The 16,627-nt window shown below is 35.1% G+C and overlaps 1 protein-coding gene across 19 annotated transcripts in view; it reads left to right on the top strand.

Moving 5' to 3' along the window:
- Positions 1-16,627, top strand: part of CDC42BPA (CDC42 binding protein kinase alpha) — a 333,148-nt gene that overhangs the window by 193,516 nt on the left and 123,005 nt on the right. For all 19 annotated transcript variants that reach the window (XM_078077878.1, XM_078077870.1, XM_078077877.1 and 16 more), the window contains exon 12: positions 8,256-8,389. In XM_078077878.1, coding sequence (XP_077934004.1) covers positions 8,256-8,389 — 134 coding nt within the window. The remainder of the gene's footprint in view (positions 1-8,255; positions 8,390-16,627) is intronic.

The following is a 16,627-nucleotide window of genomic DNA, read 5'->3' as shown; positions in this document are numbered from 1 at the left end:
CATTTTTATCATAACTGTTTTAATGTCTTGTCAGATATATTTTTAAAAGATTTTATTTATTTTAGAGAGAGAGTGAGAGAGCATGCGAGCAGGGAGAGCGGCAAAGGGCAAGGGAGAGAAAATCTTAAGCAGGCTCCACACTCAATGCAGAGCCTGACACAGGGTTTGATCTCACAATCCTGAGATCATGACTTGAACCAAAATCAAGCGTCGGACGCTTAATTGACTATGCCACCCAGATGCCCCTTGTCAGATATTTCTAGCATCTCTACTATTTCAGTGTCAGCATCTATTGATTTTCTTTTCTCATTCAAGTTGAGGTTTTCCTGTTTCCTGATAGGATTTTCAGTTAGTGACTCTGAATCTTATTTAAACCTTCCATTTTAGCTGGCTTTTCCTGCCACCACTTCAGCAATGGTAGATTGCTAGGTTGAAGTAAAAGTTCAGTTTCCCCACTAGGCCTCCCTTGATACCCAAAGAAGGGCTCCTCCTCCTTCCTGGAAGGGGTTGGGTGTTCCAGGCCCCCACCTGGTTTCTACTGACACTGTGGTGGGCCTGGCCTTAATACCGCTGGGCAGTGGTGGACGTTCTTACTTCTTCTGACCCCACCCCAATGTGGGGACAGTGGAGAACCTCACTACTGTTGGGGGAGGGGGTGGAAGTGCTAGTTGGCCACGTGGTCTCCACTGATACTGTGTGTGGGACAGGCTTGTTACCAACCAGTGGGGTTGAATATTCTGGCCCTTTGCTAGTCCTCTCCTTACAGTGTGTTTGGGCACCTCATCATAGCCTTATGTGATTGGAACTCTAGCTCGTCACGTGTCCTTTGCTGATGGACGTGGTCGTGGGCAAGTTGTTTGTGTTGTTTAACGTGAGTAGAATGGTTATTTTCTGAAAGTGTTCTGTCTTGTTAGTTTGCTCCTTTCCTGGTCCTTTGGGTAAAAAGTGTAGGCTTTTGTTGGGGCTTGTTGGCATTTCTGCGTTGCCAGTTTCAACCCAGGGAACTTCCCACTGTGTTGGTCCAGCATTCCTGACACCACCGTGTCATGTTCCCTTGTCCCTGTCGGTCATCCTTTTCTCTCCAAATTTCAGTTTTCTTATGTTTGTTTTATGTATGATGTCCAGGAGTTTTCGTTGCAGTTAATGGGAAGCGGGAAGTACATCTATTCTGTCTTTCTGGAAGCAGAGGTCCCCTGAGTAAGCTCTTCACATGTAAACCCCATGACATCACAGCTTCAGCATACATGCTTAGATGTTTTCTATGGATCCCCACTGGCTCCAGGATGAGAGTAAAATTTCTCAGTTGTTTCCAAGGGCCTTCATTATGGCGCATGTATTTGCCTCTCCAGCTTCTCATCTTGTTACTATGCCTCAGCGGCTGATTCCCGCCATAGGACTACTCTTAGTCCTACTTGATCACCTTCAGAGTTTCACATTGTTTGTGTTGTTTTATCTCTTTTCTTTCTCCACCCCCTTGTTCTTCCTTCCTCCCTCCTTCCCTTCCTTCCTTCCTTCTTTCCTTCCTCATTAATTCATTTTTGCTTGTTTGCTGGAGACATTCTTCACCTGGCAGTCTTATACTCCTCTATAATACGTTCTACCACTGACATAGTTTTCATTTGAATGTTGCTTTACTTCCCTCACTACTAGACTGTCAGTGTCTTGAAAGTAGGAACTTTGACCATTTTACTCATTGATATGTACATGTGCGTGGAAGAGTGCTTGACACATAAAAATCCCCTAGTCAGTATTTGTTGATGAGTGAGTGACGAAGTGGAACTTCGCTCTTGGAAACCTTTGACCACTTCCTGAAGTGTCTTCCTACGTTGTGTCTTTACAGGCAGTTCCCAACACACTCATGCCTTACGTACAAATCAGTGGTGCCCGGATGGAGTTACCGTTCAACTCCTGTTGATTGAGATTTCCTTCTTTACTCCTTCCTTCTCCCTAAACTTGTGCTTATATGACTGCTCTTCACTCCTGATGTTTCAGCCTTTCCCAGGGGTGGGACAGAACCATTGAAAATGACGTTGAGAGAAAGGGTAAATCCTCCTTTTAGAATTTTTCCTTCCCTGCCTCTTTTTTCTTGGCCAAGTGCTGGTCTCTGTGCCCTCAATTGCATTCCATCTCTTCAATATCATTCATTCATTTTTAAACCCTTTTTATTGTGGTAAAATGTATAGAATATAGAAATTAGCATTTTAACCATTTTTTAAATGTACAGATCAGTAGCATTAAACACATTCACATGCTGTGCGACCATCACCCTCTGTCTCCATGGCTTGTCATCTTCCCAAACAGAAACTCTCCACCCATCAAATGCCAGCTCCCCATTCCTCCCACCTCCACCCCCTGGCAACCCCCGTTCTCCTTTCTGTTTCTCTGAATTTGACTAGGAACTTCATATACATGCAGTTGTACAACATCTGTCCTTTTGTAACTGACTTATATCAGTTAGCACATAGTGTCTTCAAGGTTCATCCATGTCGTAGCAGGTGTCAGAATGTCTTTCCCAATACAGCGTCCTATTGTGTATATGTAAACACTCCATGTTGTTTATTCATTCATCCGCCAACCAGCGCTGGGTTTGGTTCCCCCTTTTGTTTATTGTAAATAATGCTGCTTTGCACATGAGGTTACATATCTTTGTTTAAGTCCCTGCTTTCTCTTCCTTTGGGCATATAGCAAGAAGTGGGATTCCTGGGTTTATATGGAAATTCTGTGTTTAACGTTTTAGGAATTGCCACACTGTTTTCCACAGCAGCTGTACCATTTACATTCCCACCAGCAACATTCATTCATTCTTAATTCAATCCATAAGCATCTTTATGGAATTGCTACTCTGTACCAAAAATTATAGTAGGTTCCAGAAGCATAGTGGTCAGGCTGAGGGTATTTGTCATCTGTGTCTCATTCATAATTACACCCACACTGCCTTAAACATTTGACATAAGAGCTAGAGATAAAGCATAGGCTCCCTAGGGACCTGCCTGATGAGTGGCCCCGACTATACTCGTGGCCATAAAGGAAAAAAAGTATCTAAATCACCTTCTAAATGATGTTCCTCTAGCTACTTCTTAAGCAAGATCTTTGTGTGAACAAATATGCATCACCGGTGTCTTTCTATCTTTTCTTCCAATGGCAGTGTTTTATAATATATTTAAACTTCTGGAACACTTAATAAGTTTGTGACTACTTACAATTACTTTTTAAAATCTGCTTTCCTCATCATGCTCTAAACTCCCGGAGGGTAAGACAGTTTCCTTGTGTCTTCTAACAGACACTCAATAAATACTTCTTGACCATCTGCAGATAAAAATAAAAATTCATCCTCTCATTTAATATTTTTCCATGAGAAAATAAAGGAATGGTTTCTTACTTCCTAAATAAAATAATTATTGTAACCTATAATGTGCTTCATAACCCCGTTTCCTTTGTTGCCTTGAGACGGGTGGGTTGTGCCTCCGTGTTCTATCTCTTCAGCACTAAACTAACTCTCTTTCCCTCTCTCTCTTTCACTGTCCATCTGTCTGTCTCCCACACACACTATATCATGTAAGTAAAGTATAAAAGAGTGAATGGAAGGAGGGGGGTGAAAATAGGGGAACCTGTTTTCCCCCGTCATGATTCGAAGTCAGATCTCTTCACATCTCAGAAGAGTTCTGGATTATTTTAGGAGTAAGAATGTAGGGAGCTGTGGATTGGGGTGAGATGCTTTGATGGTTCTACCCTGCTGAGTGCTGCCCTTGCCCCATGTGGTTTGCCCGCGCTCCACTCTGAGTGATTCCCAGAGCTCCCATATCACCTGCCACACATTTGATTTTCTGCTTCATTTATGAAGAGTGTTACACTTGTCTTCCTGACTTGGTCATCTCCTTCAGATGGAGACTCTGTTTTATATTTCTCTTATATGCGACACAGTGCAAAGAAAACTTATTTACTGTGTGTTAATCCCTTATTAAATCCTCATTACTAACAGATTGAATTTGACAATTGTACTAGCAACAGTGAGCTAAGAACCATTTAGTTGGGATGAGCTAACCCACTTTGCTAGTACTGCTTCTTCTGTTTATTCACTAAAACTGGTGTTCAATTACTCCATCTAAATGTTATGGCTAATCATGGTTCATGAGATCTTTTTCGATAGTCTCTAAGGATTTCTCTTTTTTAAGATTTTATTTATTTATTTGACAGAGAGAGAGCACAAGCAGGGGGAGCAGGAGAGGGAGAAGCAGGATCCCTGCTGAGCAGGGAGCCCGATGCGGGCTCGATCCCAGGACCCTGGGATCATGACCTGAGCCAAAGGCAGATGCTTAACCAACTGAGCCAACCAGGCGCCCTGTCTTTGAGGATTTCTTTCAAAGTTTTGATCCAATTCACTGTTTGCTGTAGTAAAAGTAAACACTCCTACACCTTAGCCATTTTAGAGTGGTTGGCCAAAATTCAGTGCATTTTGGATTTTTCCTGATTTGGGGTTTTTATCTTGGGGGAATGCAAAATTCTGTGTATATCAAATGCAAGTGTAATACTTCTCTTCATATGGGAAGATTTTATAAATAATCGATTTTGTCTTCTCCAGTTGGTCTATGTAAAACATGAAAATGTGACATAGAATTCATATATATACCTAACAGCTTCATTGCAAAGCAGCCAAAGCGAAATGGCTGGGATAAAACTGGAATTTAACCTAAACTGAAAGAAGACAATAAACCATCCATGATGGCTGTGAAACCCATCCCACGGAGTCATTTTGCCGTAAACTTTATGTGATGCAGACATTTTATGAAACACTGATTTCATTTTTGTTTCTAACAAAAAGCAGTTGAGATAAGTGAATGACTCAGTAGTTTGCAAAAAACGTTAATATGCTAGGGAAGAGCTCTTCAGAGTGCAGGAAAGGAGGTGGACATTCTCAGAAGGGATTACGAAACGGGCCATATGACTACTTCAGACGGACATGCCTTAACCATAAAATGGGATTGAAGTTAGCTGTGTCACATACTCAATTTTGACTCCAAATTATTAGTAATAACAAATTGTTGAAATCTTAAAAATGTTAAAAACTTAAAAAGAAAAATATCACTTAAAAAGGTTTCAAAGAAATTAGTATAAACAGAAAAGTTCCTACATGCAATGCTGAAATTTGAGAAAATGATAAAATATAATTTTCTGAATATGACTACATGTCCTGTGATCTTTAAGATTATACATCCTATAATCTTTTAGTGAAACATTCTTCAAGTGAAATATTTATTAAGACTATTAAAATTATACTGTTAGACAAAATGAAAACTAGTTAAATGCAACTTTGCAGATATTTTTGAAAATTGTTAAAAAACTATGGTATCCATAAATGTATCCAGACTTTCAAAATACCTAAGATAAACAAGCTCTTAATAAATCTATGAGTTAGGGCACTGAATATCAGTAAATTATTTTATTTAGGGAATCTAGCACCAGTTAGTATATGATACAGTAATGTATTTTAGTGCCTTTTTGACCACAGGACTTACTATACACATGAAATGCTCTTTTTAATAGGACTAGTGTATTATAAACACTACTTCATTTATTGAAACCATTCAACTCAGTGTGCAATACTTTATGCACCTGTTCCCACACTTGAATTTGCAAGACCTGGGGATCTTGTTCAAATATAGATCTGATTCATATTCAAGTATGGGGTGGGTGGGGCCCGGGATTTTGCATTTCTGATGGGCTCGCAGAGGATGCTAATGCTACTTGTCTGGAGATGACATTCAGAGTAACAGGTTATAAAGAATAGAAAATATCTAGGACAGAAATTCACAATGAATGTGTTTAGATTTCTCTTTTTATGGGCTTCAGTTCTTTAATTTGCTAATTTACTTTTGATGCCAGGAATATTTTATATCAATTTATTAAATTTTATTTAAGCGTGTATTAAAATTAGTAATTTTATTTTGTTTCCTAATAACTCTTCTGAAGTGATAAATGTTAAGTATTGTTTGATAACATTACTTTCCCAGTTGGAGAGGCTGATGCAGGAGTGAGCTGTCATCTTTGCTCTGATACGCATTTAGCAATGTGACGTCAGGCTAGATATTCAGCTCCCTAGGCCTCAGTCTCCTCTTTTAGATCAGAGGTTTTCAAATATTTGCTTTCAGAAATCAGAGTTTGATTTAATGCAATCCCTATCAAAATCCCTACCATCAACTTTTTTTCAAAGAAATGGAACAAATAATCCTAAAATTTGTATGGAACCAGAAAAGACCCCGAATAGCCAGAGGAATGTTGGAAAAGAAAAGCAAAGCTGGTGGTATCACAATTCCGGACTTCAAGCTCTATTACAAAGCTGTAATCATCAAGACAGTATGGTACTGGCACAAAAACAGACACATAGATCAATGGAATCAATAGAGAGCCCAGAAATGGACCCTCAACTCTATGGTCAACTAATCTTCAACAAAGCAGGAAAGAATGTCCAATGGAAAAAAGACGGTCTCTTCAACAAATTGTGTTGGGAAAATTGGACAGCCACATGCAGAAGAATGAAACTGGACCATTTCCTTACACCACATGCAAAAATAAACTCAAAATGGATGAAAGACCTAAATGTGAGACAGGAATCCATCAAAATCCTTGAGGAGAACGCAGGCAGCAACCTCTTCGACCTCAGCCACAGCAACTTCTTCCTAGAAACATCGCCAAAGCCGAGGGAAGCAAGGACAAAAATGAACGATTGGGACTTCATCAAGATGAAAAGCTTTTGCACAGCAAAAGAAACAGTCAACAAAACCAAAAGACAACTGACAGAATGGGAGAAAATATTTGCAAATGACATATCAGTTAAAGGGCTAGTATCCAAAATCTATAAAGAACTTATCAAACTCAGCACCCAAAGAACAAAGAATCCAATCAGGAAATGGGCAGAAGACATGAACAGATGTTTCTGCAAAGAAGACATCCAAATGGCCAACAGACACATGAAAAAGTGCTCAACATCGCTCGGCATCAGGGAAATGCAAATCAAAACCTCAATGAGATACCACCTCACACCAGTCAGAATGGCTAAGATTAACATGTCAGGAAACAACAGATGTTGGCGAGGAGGCAGAGAAAAGGGAACCCTCCTACACTGTTGGTGGGAATGCAAGCTGGTGTAGCCACTCTGGAAAACAGTATGGAGGTTCCTCAAAAAGTTGAAAATAGAGGTACCGTATGACCCAGCAATTGCACTACTGGGTATTTACCCCAAAGATACAAATGTAGGGATCCGAAGGGCACATGCACCCCAGTGTTTATAGCAGCAATGTCCACAATAGCCAAACTATGAAAAGAGCCTAGAAGTCCGTCAATAGATGAATGGATAAAGAAGATGTGGTATATATATACAATGGAATATTATGCAGCTATCAAAAAAATGAAACTTGGATGGAACTAGAGGGTATTGTGCTAAGCGAAATTAAGTCAATCAGAGAAAGACAATTATCATATGATCTCACTGATATGAGGAATTTGAGAAATAAGACAGAGGATCATAGGGCAAGGGAGGGAAAAGTGAAACAAGATGAAACCAGAGAGGGAGACAAACCACAAGAGACTCTTAATCTCAGGAGACAAACGGAGGGTTGCTGGAGTGGAGGGGTGTGGGAGGGATGGGGTGGCTGGGTGATGGACATTAAGGAGGGTATGTGCTATGGTGAGTGCTGTGAATTGTGTAAGACTGATGAATCACAGACCCGTACCCATGAAACAAATAATACATTATATGTTAATTAAAAAAAAAAAAAAGCAGTTTGTTCTTCAAATGACCACTAGTGAAACTCCGCTGGGAATCTGCACCCACTAGAAGCACAGCCATCTTATAATAATTTGACTAACATCAGCACACGAATGCTAATAACCATCTATAGAGAAACACTGTTCTGTCAGTTTGGTTGGTTTTATCGTTTTTATTAGTTTTAAGCTTTTAATTGGTTCTGAAGGTCCTTTTTTGGAAGTATGGTCTTCTTTTTCTAATGGAAATGTGAGGCATTTTTGTATACAAGTTTTACACATCTCCACATTGGCATTAGCTATGCAGGTCTCTACAGTGAACTGGCTAAGCATTTAATTGTTATGAGTCATGAGTCATAGTCATAGTGGTATGGGGTGTCCATAAGCCTAAAACCAAATACAAAATATTTTTTTTAAAAATTTGGTTGTGTAAAACCTTGGTTTCAAACATTTGTTTTTATACAAATAATAAAATAAGCACTGTTTTCTCTTTTTAGAATCAAGTCACTTAGAACAACAACTTGAGGAAGCCAACTCTGTGAGGAGAGAGCTAGATGATACTTTTCGACAAGTCAAGGCTTATGAAAAACAAATCAAAACACTACAACAAGAAAGGGAAGAATTAAACAAGGTAAAAATATATGGATAGATTGTTAAAGCTGCTTTTGGATTTTTAACCTTGTTTAATTTGTATACCAAAAGCTTTCCTAGTGAATTACAATAACCTAACGTATATTTTGTCTGTAAAATGTTAGTTTAAAAATTTAAGAATTATTTTGGTGTATGTCATTTGATTAATAGCTAGTAATGAAGAAATTTTTATATTCTCAAGATTTTAAAGTTCAGAATCGTTTGTTCTTTTGAAAAGTTAATAATCAAAGGACTTGATTAAAAGTAAATGTTATTGGGCGCCTGGGTGGCTCAGTTGGTTAAGCGACTGCCTTCGGCTCAGGTCATGATCCTGGAGTCCCGGGATCGAGTCCCACATCAGGCTCCCTGCTCAGCAGGGAGTCTGCTTCTCCCTCTGACCCTCCTCCCTCTCATGCTCTCTGTCTCTCATTGTCTCTCTCACAAATAAATAAAATCTTAAAAAAAAATAAAAATAAAAAAAAAATAAATAAAAGTAAATGTTATTGAAAAATATAAAAAAGAATAAGCAAATAGCCATATTTAGTATCTATGGAAAAATTAAAAATGTAGGCATATTTTCATTGTGATTTGCTGATATGAACATTCTTAAAAGATGATAATAAAAAAATTTCTTTAGTGTTTTAATTATTTTTTAAAATGTCAGTTTATCTTTCAAAGCACGGATGAACAAGCTAAAGTTATTTTCATAAGAACTTTATGTAACACTCAAACAGTATTTGTGAATATCAACAAAATTTATTAATAGCAAAGACACTCTAACACATCCAGTAGGGCAAATAATATTCAAGCACCAGAGAAGAATACTTTACCTAAACCATTCAGTGTATGTACTTTGCCTTTCATAAACAAGTAAAAAATAAGTTGGAATTAATACTAGCCAACACAATAAAGAAATGAGTGATTTATGGCATAGTATAAATTGTATTCAATGATATAGTATATAATTGATAATATAATGAATTTCTTTTTGGGGAAGATTTTGAAGTCTTGCTGCCAGTAAAGAAATGGAGGCAATTAAAAATAAATAACCTTTTGCTGAGGAAGCTAATCAGAAAGACTAAGAGAAAAACTATATAAGGCTTAAATTGAATTAGATTAGTATATTTTTACTTTTTTCTTAATGCAATTACAAGCAATGTGGTGTACAGACCCATTTAAATTCATGGCCAATCTAATAATAATTCGAATTTATAACATGTTCTATTTGTTTTAATAATATTATAGTAATATTATTGGTAATTATTATGTATTTAAATGTAGGATTATTCAGCCAAACTTAGTAAACATAAAAAGGATGAGAATCTGATATCTAGATATAAAGTAACATATATCTTGGCAATTTTAATAAGTTTTAATATTAAAAATCCTTTTAGTATATTTTGAGAAGAAGGTAGTGCTATAAGGAAACCTATTGATAAAGAATTTTGAGTGATTTGCTTAATATCCTACAGGCAGCAGATACTCCTTTTAAGATATTTTTCGTTTGATACATTTAAAAGAATAAATATAACATTATATGAGTTTTGATGCAAATAATATAACGCACACCTCTGAACCTACCATCTAACTTAAGAAATAGAACATCACCAATTCTGTGGCATAGCCCTGGCCAGTCTTTTTTTTTTTTTTTTTTTTTAGTCCCTTTCTCCCTACTTCCCTGAAAGTGGTAATCACTGTTCTGAATTTTTTTTTTTTTTTTTTAAAGATTTTATTTATTTGACAGAGAGAGACACAGCGAGAGAGGGAACACAAGCAGGGGGAGTGGGAGAGGGAGCAGCAGGCTTCCTGCAGAGCGGGGAGCCCAATGTGGGGCTCGATCCCAGGACCCCGGGATCATGACCTGAGCCGAAGGCAGACGCTCAACGACTGAGCCACCCAGGCGCCCCTCACTGTTCTAAATTTTATGTCAATCATTTCCTTATTGAGAAAAATTTTTATTACATATTAGTATATCTCTAAACAATATATCATATATAATAAAATAAATGTATGTGGTGACAGATGGTAGCTACATTTCTCATGGTGAGCACTGAGTAATGGATAGAATTGTCGAATCACTGTGTTTACACCTGAAACTACTGTAACATTGTATGTTAATTATACTTCAATAAAAATAAATACAAATGCCAGTGCCAAATACTGAAGATGAGATTATAATCTGATATATTATTTTTGGAAAGCTAATTTGCAAAGAGTATCCAAAGCCTTAAAATACTGAAATACTTGATATAGTAAACTCCATTTGTCAAAATTTAAGAAGATAACCAGACGTTCAAAGATTTGCTCACCGAGAAATTTCTCACCACGTTTATAAAAGAAAAATATTAGGAAGAACTGAAATGCCCGACCAATTCATATGATGGAATAGTGTGGCTTGGTGGCTAAAGAATTTTTAATGCCATAGGAAATTAAAAAAAAAAAAAAAATATATATATATATATATAATTTAGTGTTGCTTTTTTCTGAGCTTTATAAAATGGTATATGCAATTTTTTGCAATTTGTTTTTTTCACTCATTATATTTCTAATATCCATATAGCTATAAAGCATTCATTTAGTTGCTGTATAGTATACTATTACGTGAACACTCCAGAATTTACTTATTCCATTTTTTGTGTATAGACATTAAGGTTGCTTATACTTGGCAACTACTGTAAATGAACATTCTTGAATGTATATGCTGATATGCACACACTTGCATATACAAACCCTAGTAGAATAATTGCATCATAAGTAATGAAGATATTCTATTTTTTATGATAATGCCAAATCATTTTCCGCTGATTATACCTATTTATACTTTCACTCCCACCACCTAGTGTTTATTCAACAATACTTTGTATTACTAGATATATTATTTTGGCCAACCTAGTTGAAATTGATATTTTAGGTCTAGAATGATGTTTTGTTATAAGGTCTTAACTTCTCTAATTACTAATGAGGTTGAGTATCTTACATATGCCCATTTATCATTTATATTTCTTCTTTTGAGAAATGCCTCTCAGTATCCTTTGTATATTTTTCTGTTGGGATGTTTGTCTTTTTCTTATTGGTTGGTTAAGAATTCTTGAAAATTTCTATATTAATCTTTTGTCAGTTGTGTGTTACAGATATCTCCCAGTTAGTGGCTTGTCTTTTCATTTTCTTTATGGAAGTTCTTAGTTTTAATGTAGTCAAGTCTTTCAATTTTTCTTTTTAAAGTTTTGCTGGCTTGTGTAAGAAATCTGAGGTTAAAAATTCTCAGTTTTTTTTAAAGTGTTCTGTTTTTATTTTGAAGTTTTAAAGTTTGTTCTTTCATCTTTAAATTTTTAATATACCAGAAATTTATTTTTTCATATCATGTGAGATAAGGATCCAATTTTAGGTTTTCCTGTGTATCTAACCAGTTGTTCATTTACTAAATAGCCCCTCTTTTCCACAGTGATGTGCAAGTTAACCTCTGTCATATATTGCATTTCCATTTATGAATGAGTCTACATCTCATTCCTTAAAAACTGTGATGGGATTTTGATTAAAATTGCGTTAAATCTGTAGAGTAATTCGAGGAGAATTGACATCATTACAGTATTGAATCTTTAAGTTCTTACTATCTTACTAAGTTCTTACTTAGGTTCTTACTATCTGTGTTTATTAATATTATTCCAAATGCACACACAGATTTCAAGAGCAGAACGTAGTATTGCGATGTATGTAGAGCACAAATAACCACATCCCTCCTCTGTGTGCTAATTCTTACCTCTGGTAGCAATGCAATGAGAGTTGGATAGACAAAACCCTACATATATGGAGTCTATGTTGTGAATGTGAGGAACCCCGAAAAAGTGAGTCAGGGTGTTTATATAAAGGAGAGTGGTGGATGCTTCCTACTTCCCCCCTCATCTCCACCTACCCTTTTGAGAGTCTCCTTGGAAATGTAAAGAGAAGGATTTAGGACTCTTTGAAATATAAATAAATCACTTCAGTGGAAAGATAAGCCCAGAGTCTCAGGCTCTATAAAGAGGATCACTCCCTGATCCAGGCTCCTCTCTCTCTCCCCACCTCTGTTGAAGTATAAACACATACATCCAGGAGTTAAATCTCTTTGGAGTTTCTCACGCTAAATTAGTCAGAAATTACAAGGCTTGCTTTTAGCCCAGGCCCCAAGTTTCAGTAAAATTTGTTTACAAAGGCCTATCTGTAGAAAAATATAAAAATATTTTATCTAGAGCCCCACAGTCTTTCTATCCACAAACATGGTGTATCTCTCCATATCTTTAACATCTTTTAAAATGTTTTTTCATGAAATTTTATGCATGTCTTATTTGCCTTTCTTTAAATTTATTCTAAGATATTTTAAATGGTATCTTTAAAATTATATTTTCTTACTGATTTCGTTCCAGCAACATTGCTAAATTCTTATTAATTGTACTAATATATTTGAGATTCTTTATGGTTCTCTGCAAATAATGACAGTTTTGTTTCTTCTTTTGGTTTTTATGACCTTTCTTTCTTTCCTTGTCTTACTGTATTAGCTAGAACCCACAGTACAATGTTGAATAGAACTCGTGATAGCAGGCTTCCCTGTCTTATTCCTGATTTCAAAGAAAATGCCTTTACTGTTTCACCACTAATAATGTTTTCTGTAAGTTTTTGGTAATACTTTTTATCAGGTTAAGAAAGTTATCTTCTATTCCTATTTTGCGATCATTTTTATCAAGAATGGGTATTGGACTTATTAAATGTGCTTTTCTATACACTATTGCAACCAATTTCTAGGGATTTGTTAATATCTATTGATATAATTAAATGATTGTTCTTTAATAACTTGGTTTGGTAAATTACATTGACAGACTTTTTCTAATGTTAAACCATTTTTGCATTTCTGGGTTAAACCTAAATTGCATGTGTATTATCTCCTAAATAATAATATGCCAGTATATGTAACACTTATGTAATAGCACTGTAATTGGAGTGCTTTGCATATATCAGATCATTTAATCTTTATAAGAGCCTTGTGATTTAGATATTATTATTATTATGATGATTATTATTCTCATTTTATAAATGGTGAGACCAAGCACAGAGAGGTCAAATACACTTGCTCAAGTTCATAGAGCTAGAAAGTGGTGGAGCTGGAATTTTAACACAAGGAGTCTATCCAGAGTTCATGCTTATCTATGTCACTGGAGTTGATTTGCCAATGTCTTTTTTTGTTGTTGGATTTTTTGTTTTCATCAATATGATTGGCTTGTAATTCTTTTCTATTCTGGTGTTTTTGTGATATCAAGGTTATACTGGTCTCATAGAATGAGTTGGGTAGCATTGCCTCTTTTTCTCTTTGTAAAAGTTTGTATAAGAGGAATGTTTATTCCTTGAAACCCTGGAGGAATCACTTGTGAAACCATCTGAGTTTGGAAATTCTCTCTCACTGAGGGGATAGGGAAAGTTTGTTGACTATTGATTTAAGTACTTTAATTATTATAGGGCTATTTAGGCATTCTATTTCTTTGTGAAACAGTTTTGATAAATTGTATTTTTGTAGGAATTCGTTCATTTCAGAAGCTAACAAATTTATTGGCATAAAATTTTTCATTATATTTTCATTAGCTTTTTTGATTTCTTCCAGATTTGTAGTTATAACCTTTTTCCTTTCTTAATATTATTTCTTTTTGCATTTATTATTCTCTCCTTGTTTGATCTCACCAGATGTTTGCCTGTTTTATTTTCTCAAAGAACCATCTTTTGCCTTTGTTGATGTTCATTATCCCAACATTTCTGTTTTTTAGTTTATGTCCTGATTTTTATTATCTTCTCATATTGGCAGAAGCATTAATGTGTTCTATCTCTTTTTATGTGGGATTTCATTGAATTTAAACCATTTTTTAAGTTTCAATGTAAGTATTTCAAGCTATAAATCTCCCCTTAAGTAAACCTTTTACTGCATCCTCAAGTTTTAATATATCTACTAAACATTTTTGTTGTTTTTTGTTATTTTCACTTTGTTTTTAGTTCTAAATATTTTAACATTCTTTATGACTTTTCTCCTTGACCAGTGAGTTATTATGGAATTTAGCCTTTTTACCTTTGATTTCTATTTTAATGGTGATGATTTTAAAGAACTTGATCTTTAATATCTGTTCTTTGAAATCTGCTGAGACTTGTTTCATGGCCTAGACAGACTGTTAACATTTTTTATTTTTTACTTACTTTTATTATTATTTTTTTAAGATTTCATTTTTAAGTAATCTCTATACCCAGCTTGGGACTTGAACTTACAACCCTGAGATCAGGAGTCACACACTCTACCAACTGAACCAGCCAGGCGCCAACAATTTTTAAATGTTCACTATGTGCTTGAGAAGAATAGGGTGCAATATTGGGTGCAAGCTTCTACACATGAAGCTTGATTATCTTCTCTATATTCACTGTTTTTTAACTGCTTGGTCTATCTATTAATGATTGTCAAATCGAAACTTCTCATTATGGTCGTGTGTTTACCAATTTTTCTATGATGTTCTTGGCTATTATTTCTCAAAATAATTTATTTTGAGTCTGTCTTGTGGAATGCATAAAAGTTTAGAATAGCATTTCTTTCTAGTGTTGAATTTTATCATTGTGTAGGACATTCTCTATCCTTAATAATAATGCTTTTTCTATTAACGTCTAGATATTGTTTTTTTAATTTGGTACAACAAATTTGGCCCTTTTATATTTATTTTGACTACTAATGTGTTTAGACATGTTTCTACCAAGTTACTTTCTGCTTTATGTTTGTCATGATGCTTTTTCTGTGCCTATCTTTGTTTCCTTTCTTGCCTTTTTAAAATTGTGGTAAAATACATATAATATAAAATCTTTCCTAACCATTTTTAAAATGTACAGTTCAATAGTGTAAAGTACATTCACATTGTTGTGCAATGAATCTCCAGCATTTTTTCATCTTGCAAAATTTTTTCTTGAATTTTAATTGAAGTGGGTTTTTTTTTTCTTCCCACTTTACTCACTACTTGTTTTAACAGTTTCTAGTAGCTGCTCTTGAATTTTATCATGCATATTTAACAAAGTCTAAATTTAATATCTGAAACCATACCTCCCAAACCTTTAACTCTGTTATGTCTTCCCAACATTGGTATTGTTTTTTACTAATGTTTTACTTATATCCTTTTTGTTTACTGTCCAGATGAGACATTTTTATAATGCAGTCTCATTCACTTGTTTGTTTACATTCACATTTATGTTTACCAGTTTCCTAGTCCTCCATTTCTCTGTCATTATACTTTGCTTTTAAAATTATTTTTCTTTTTCCTGAAGTAAATCTTCAGAGGTTCCTATTTAGTGGAGATCTGATTGTGATAAGCTCTGTCAGTTTTTGTTTATATGAATCTAATTATTTAGCCTCCTACTTGAAAAGGAATTTTTCTGGGTGTACAATTTTAATTACTTTCTTATCTCATTAGAAACATTTCCCCCTGTTTCTATTGTTACTTCTTAGTCTATCCTTTTTTGTTTTTGTTTTTGAGGATGGAAAATAGGTGATTTGTCTTTTTTCACTGATTTCTTTTAAGGACATTTATTTTTATTTGGTGCTACACAATTTTATTTTTTAAAAGTTTCTGGATTTGAGCTTTAACTTTTTTTTCTTGATTCATGAATGTGGAGCTTACTGCATTGATGAATTCAGGTCTTTAATTTTAACACTTATATTTTTACATTTCTAAATGTTCTACACAGTTGTTTTATAAATCTGCCTGGTCATTTTTAATAGTCTTTTGTCATTTTCCCATTAAATTGATTTCTTTTTACTTCCTCACATGTTTCATACGAATTTTATGTTAATATTTTATAATTCTAATGTCCAAATACCATTGGAGTTTGTTTTTATTGTTTCTGTTCTTTCCTTATGGTTGTTTGTTCTTTGGGTGTTTGGGAATCTATGGTTGTGAGCTCATATTACTGTGCTCATAAAAATCCTACATTTCATTGAGGCTCTTTACTCAAAAATGATTTGCATTTCCTTTTGCCAGAAGGCAGACTCGAGTGCTTTAACTCCCTCTAAGTTTCTCACTTTGATCCGGGAGTTTATTTAGCTTTCTCTCCTTGCTTCTGGCCTAAGGCTTAGTCTCCACCAAGAGCATTCCTTGTTTTTTTATCACTTGTAATGATTCAGTATAATTTTTTAAAATCTCACAAATATCCATTCCATTTCACAAATCTTTATTTTTTTATTGTTATGTTAATC

The sequence above is a fragment of the Halichoerus grypus genome, chromosome 7, assembly GCF_964656455.1.
Source record: "Halichoerus grypus chromosome 7, mHalGry1.hap1.1, whole genome shotgun sequence".
NCBI lineage: Eukaryota > Metazoa > Chordata > Mammalia > Carnivora > Phocidae > Halichoerus > Halichoerus grypus.
The sequence above is the reverse complement of the archived record's forward strand: the minus strand, read 5'-3'. Positions and strand labels throughout refer to the sequence as shown.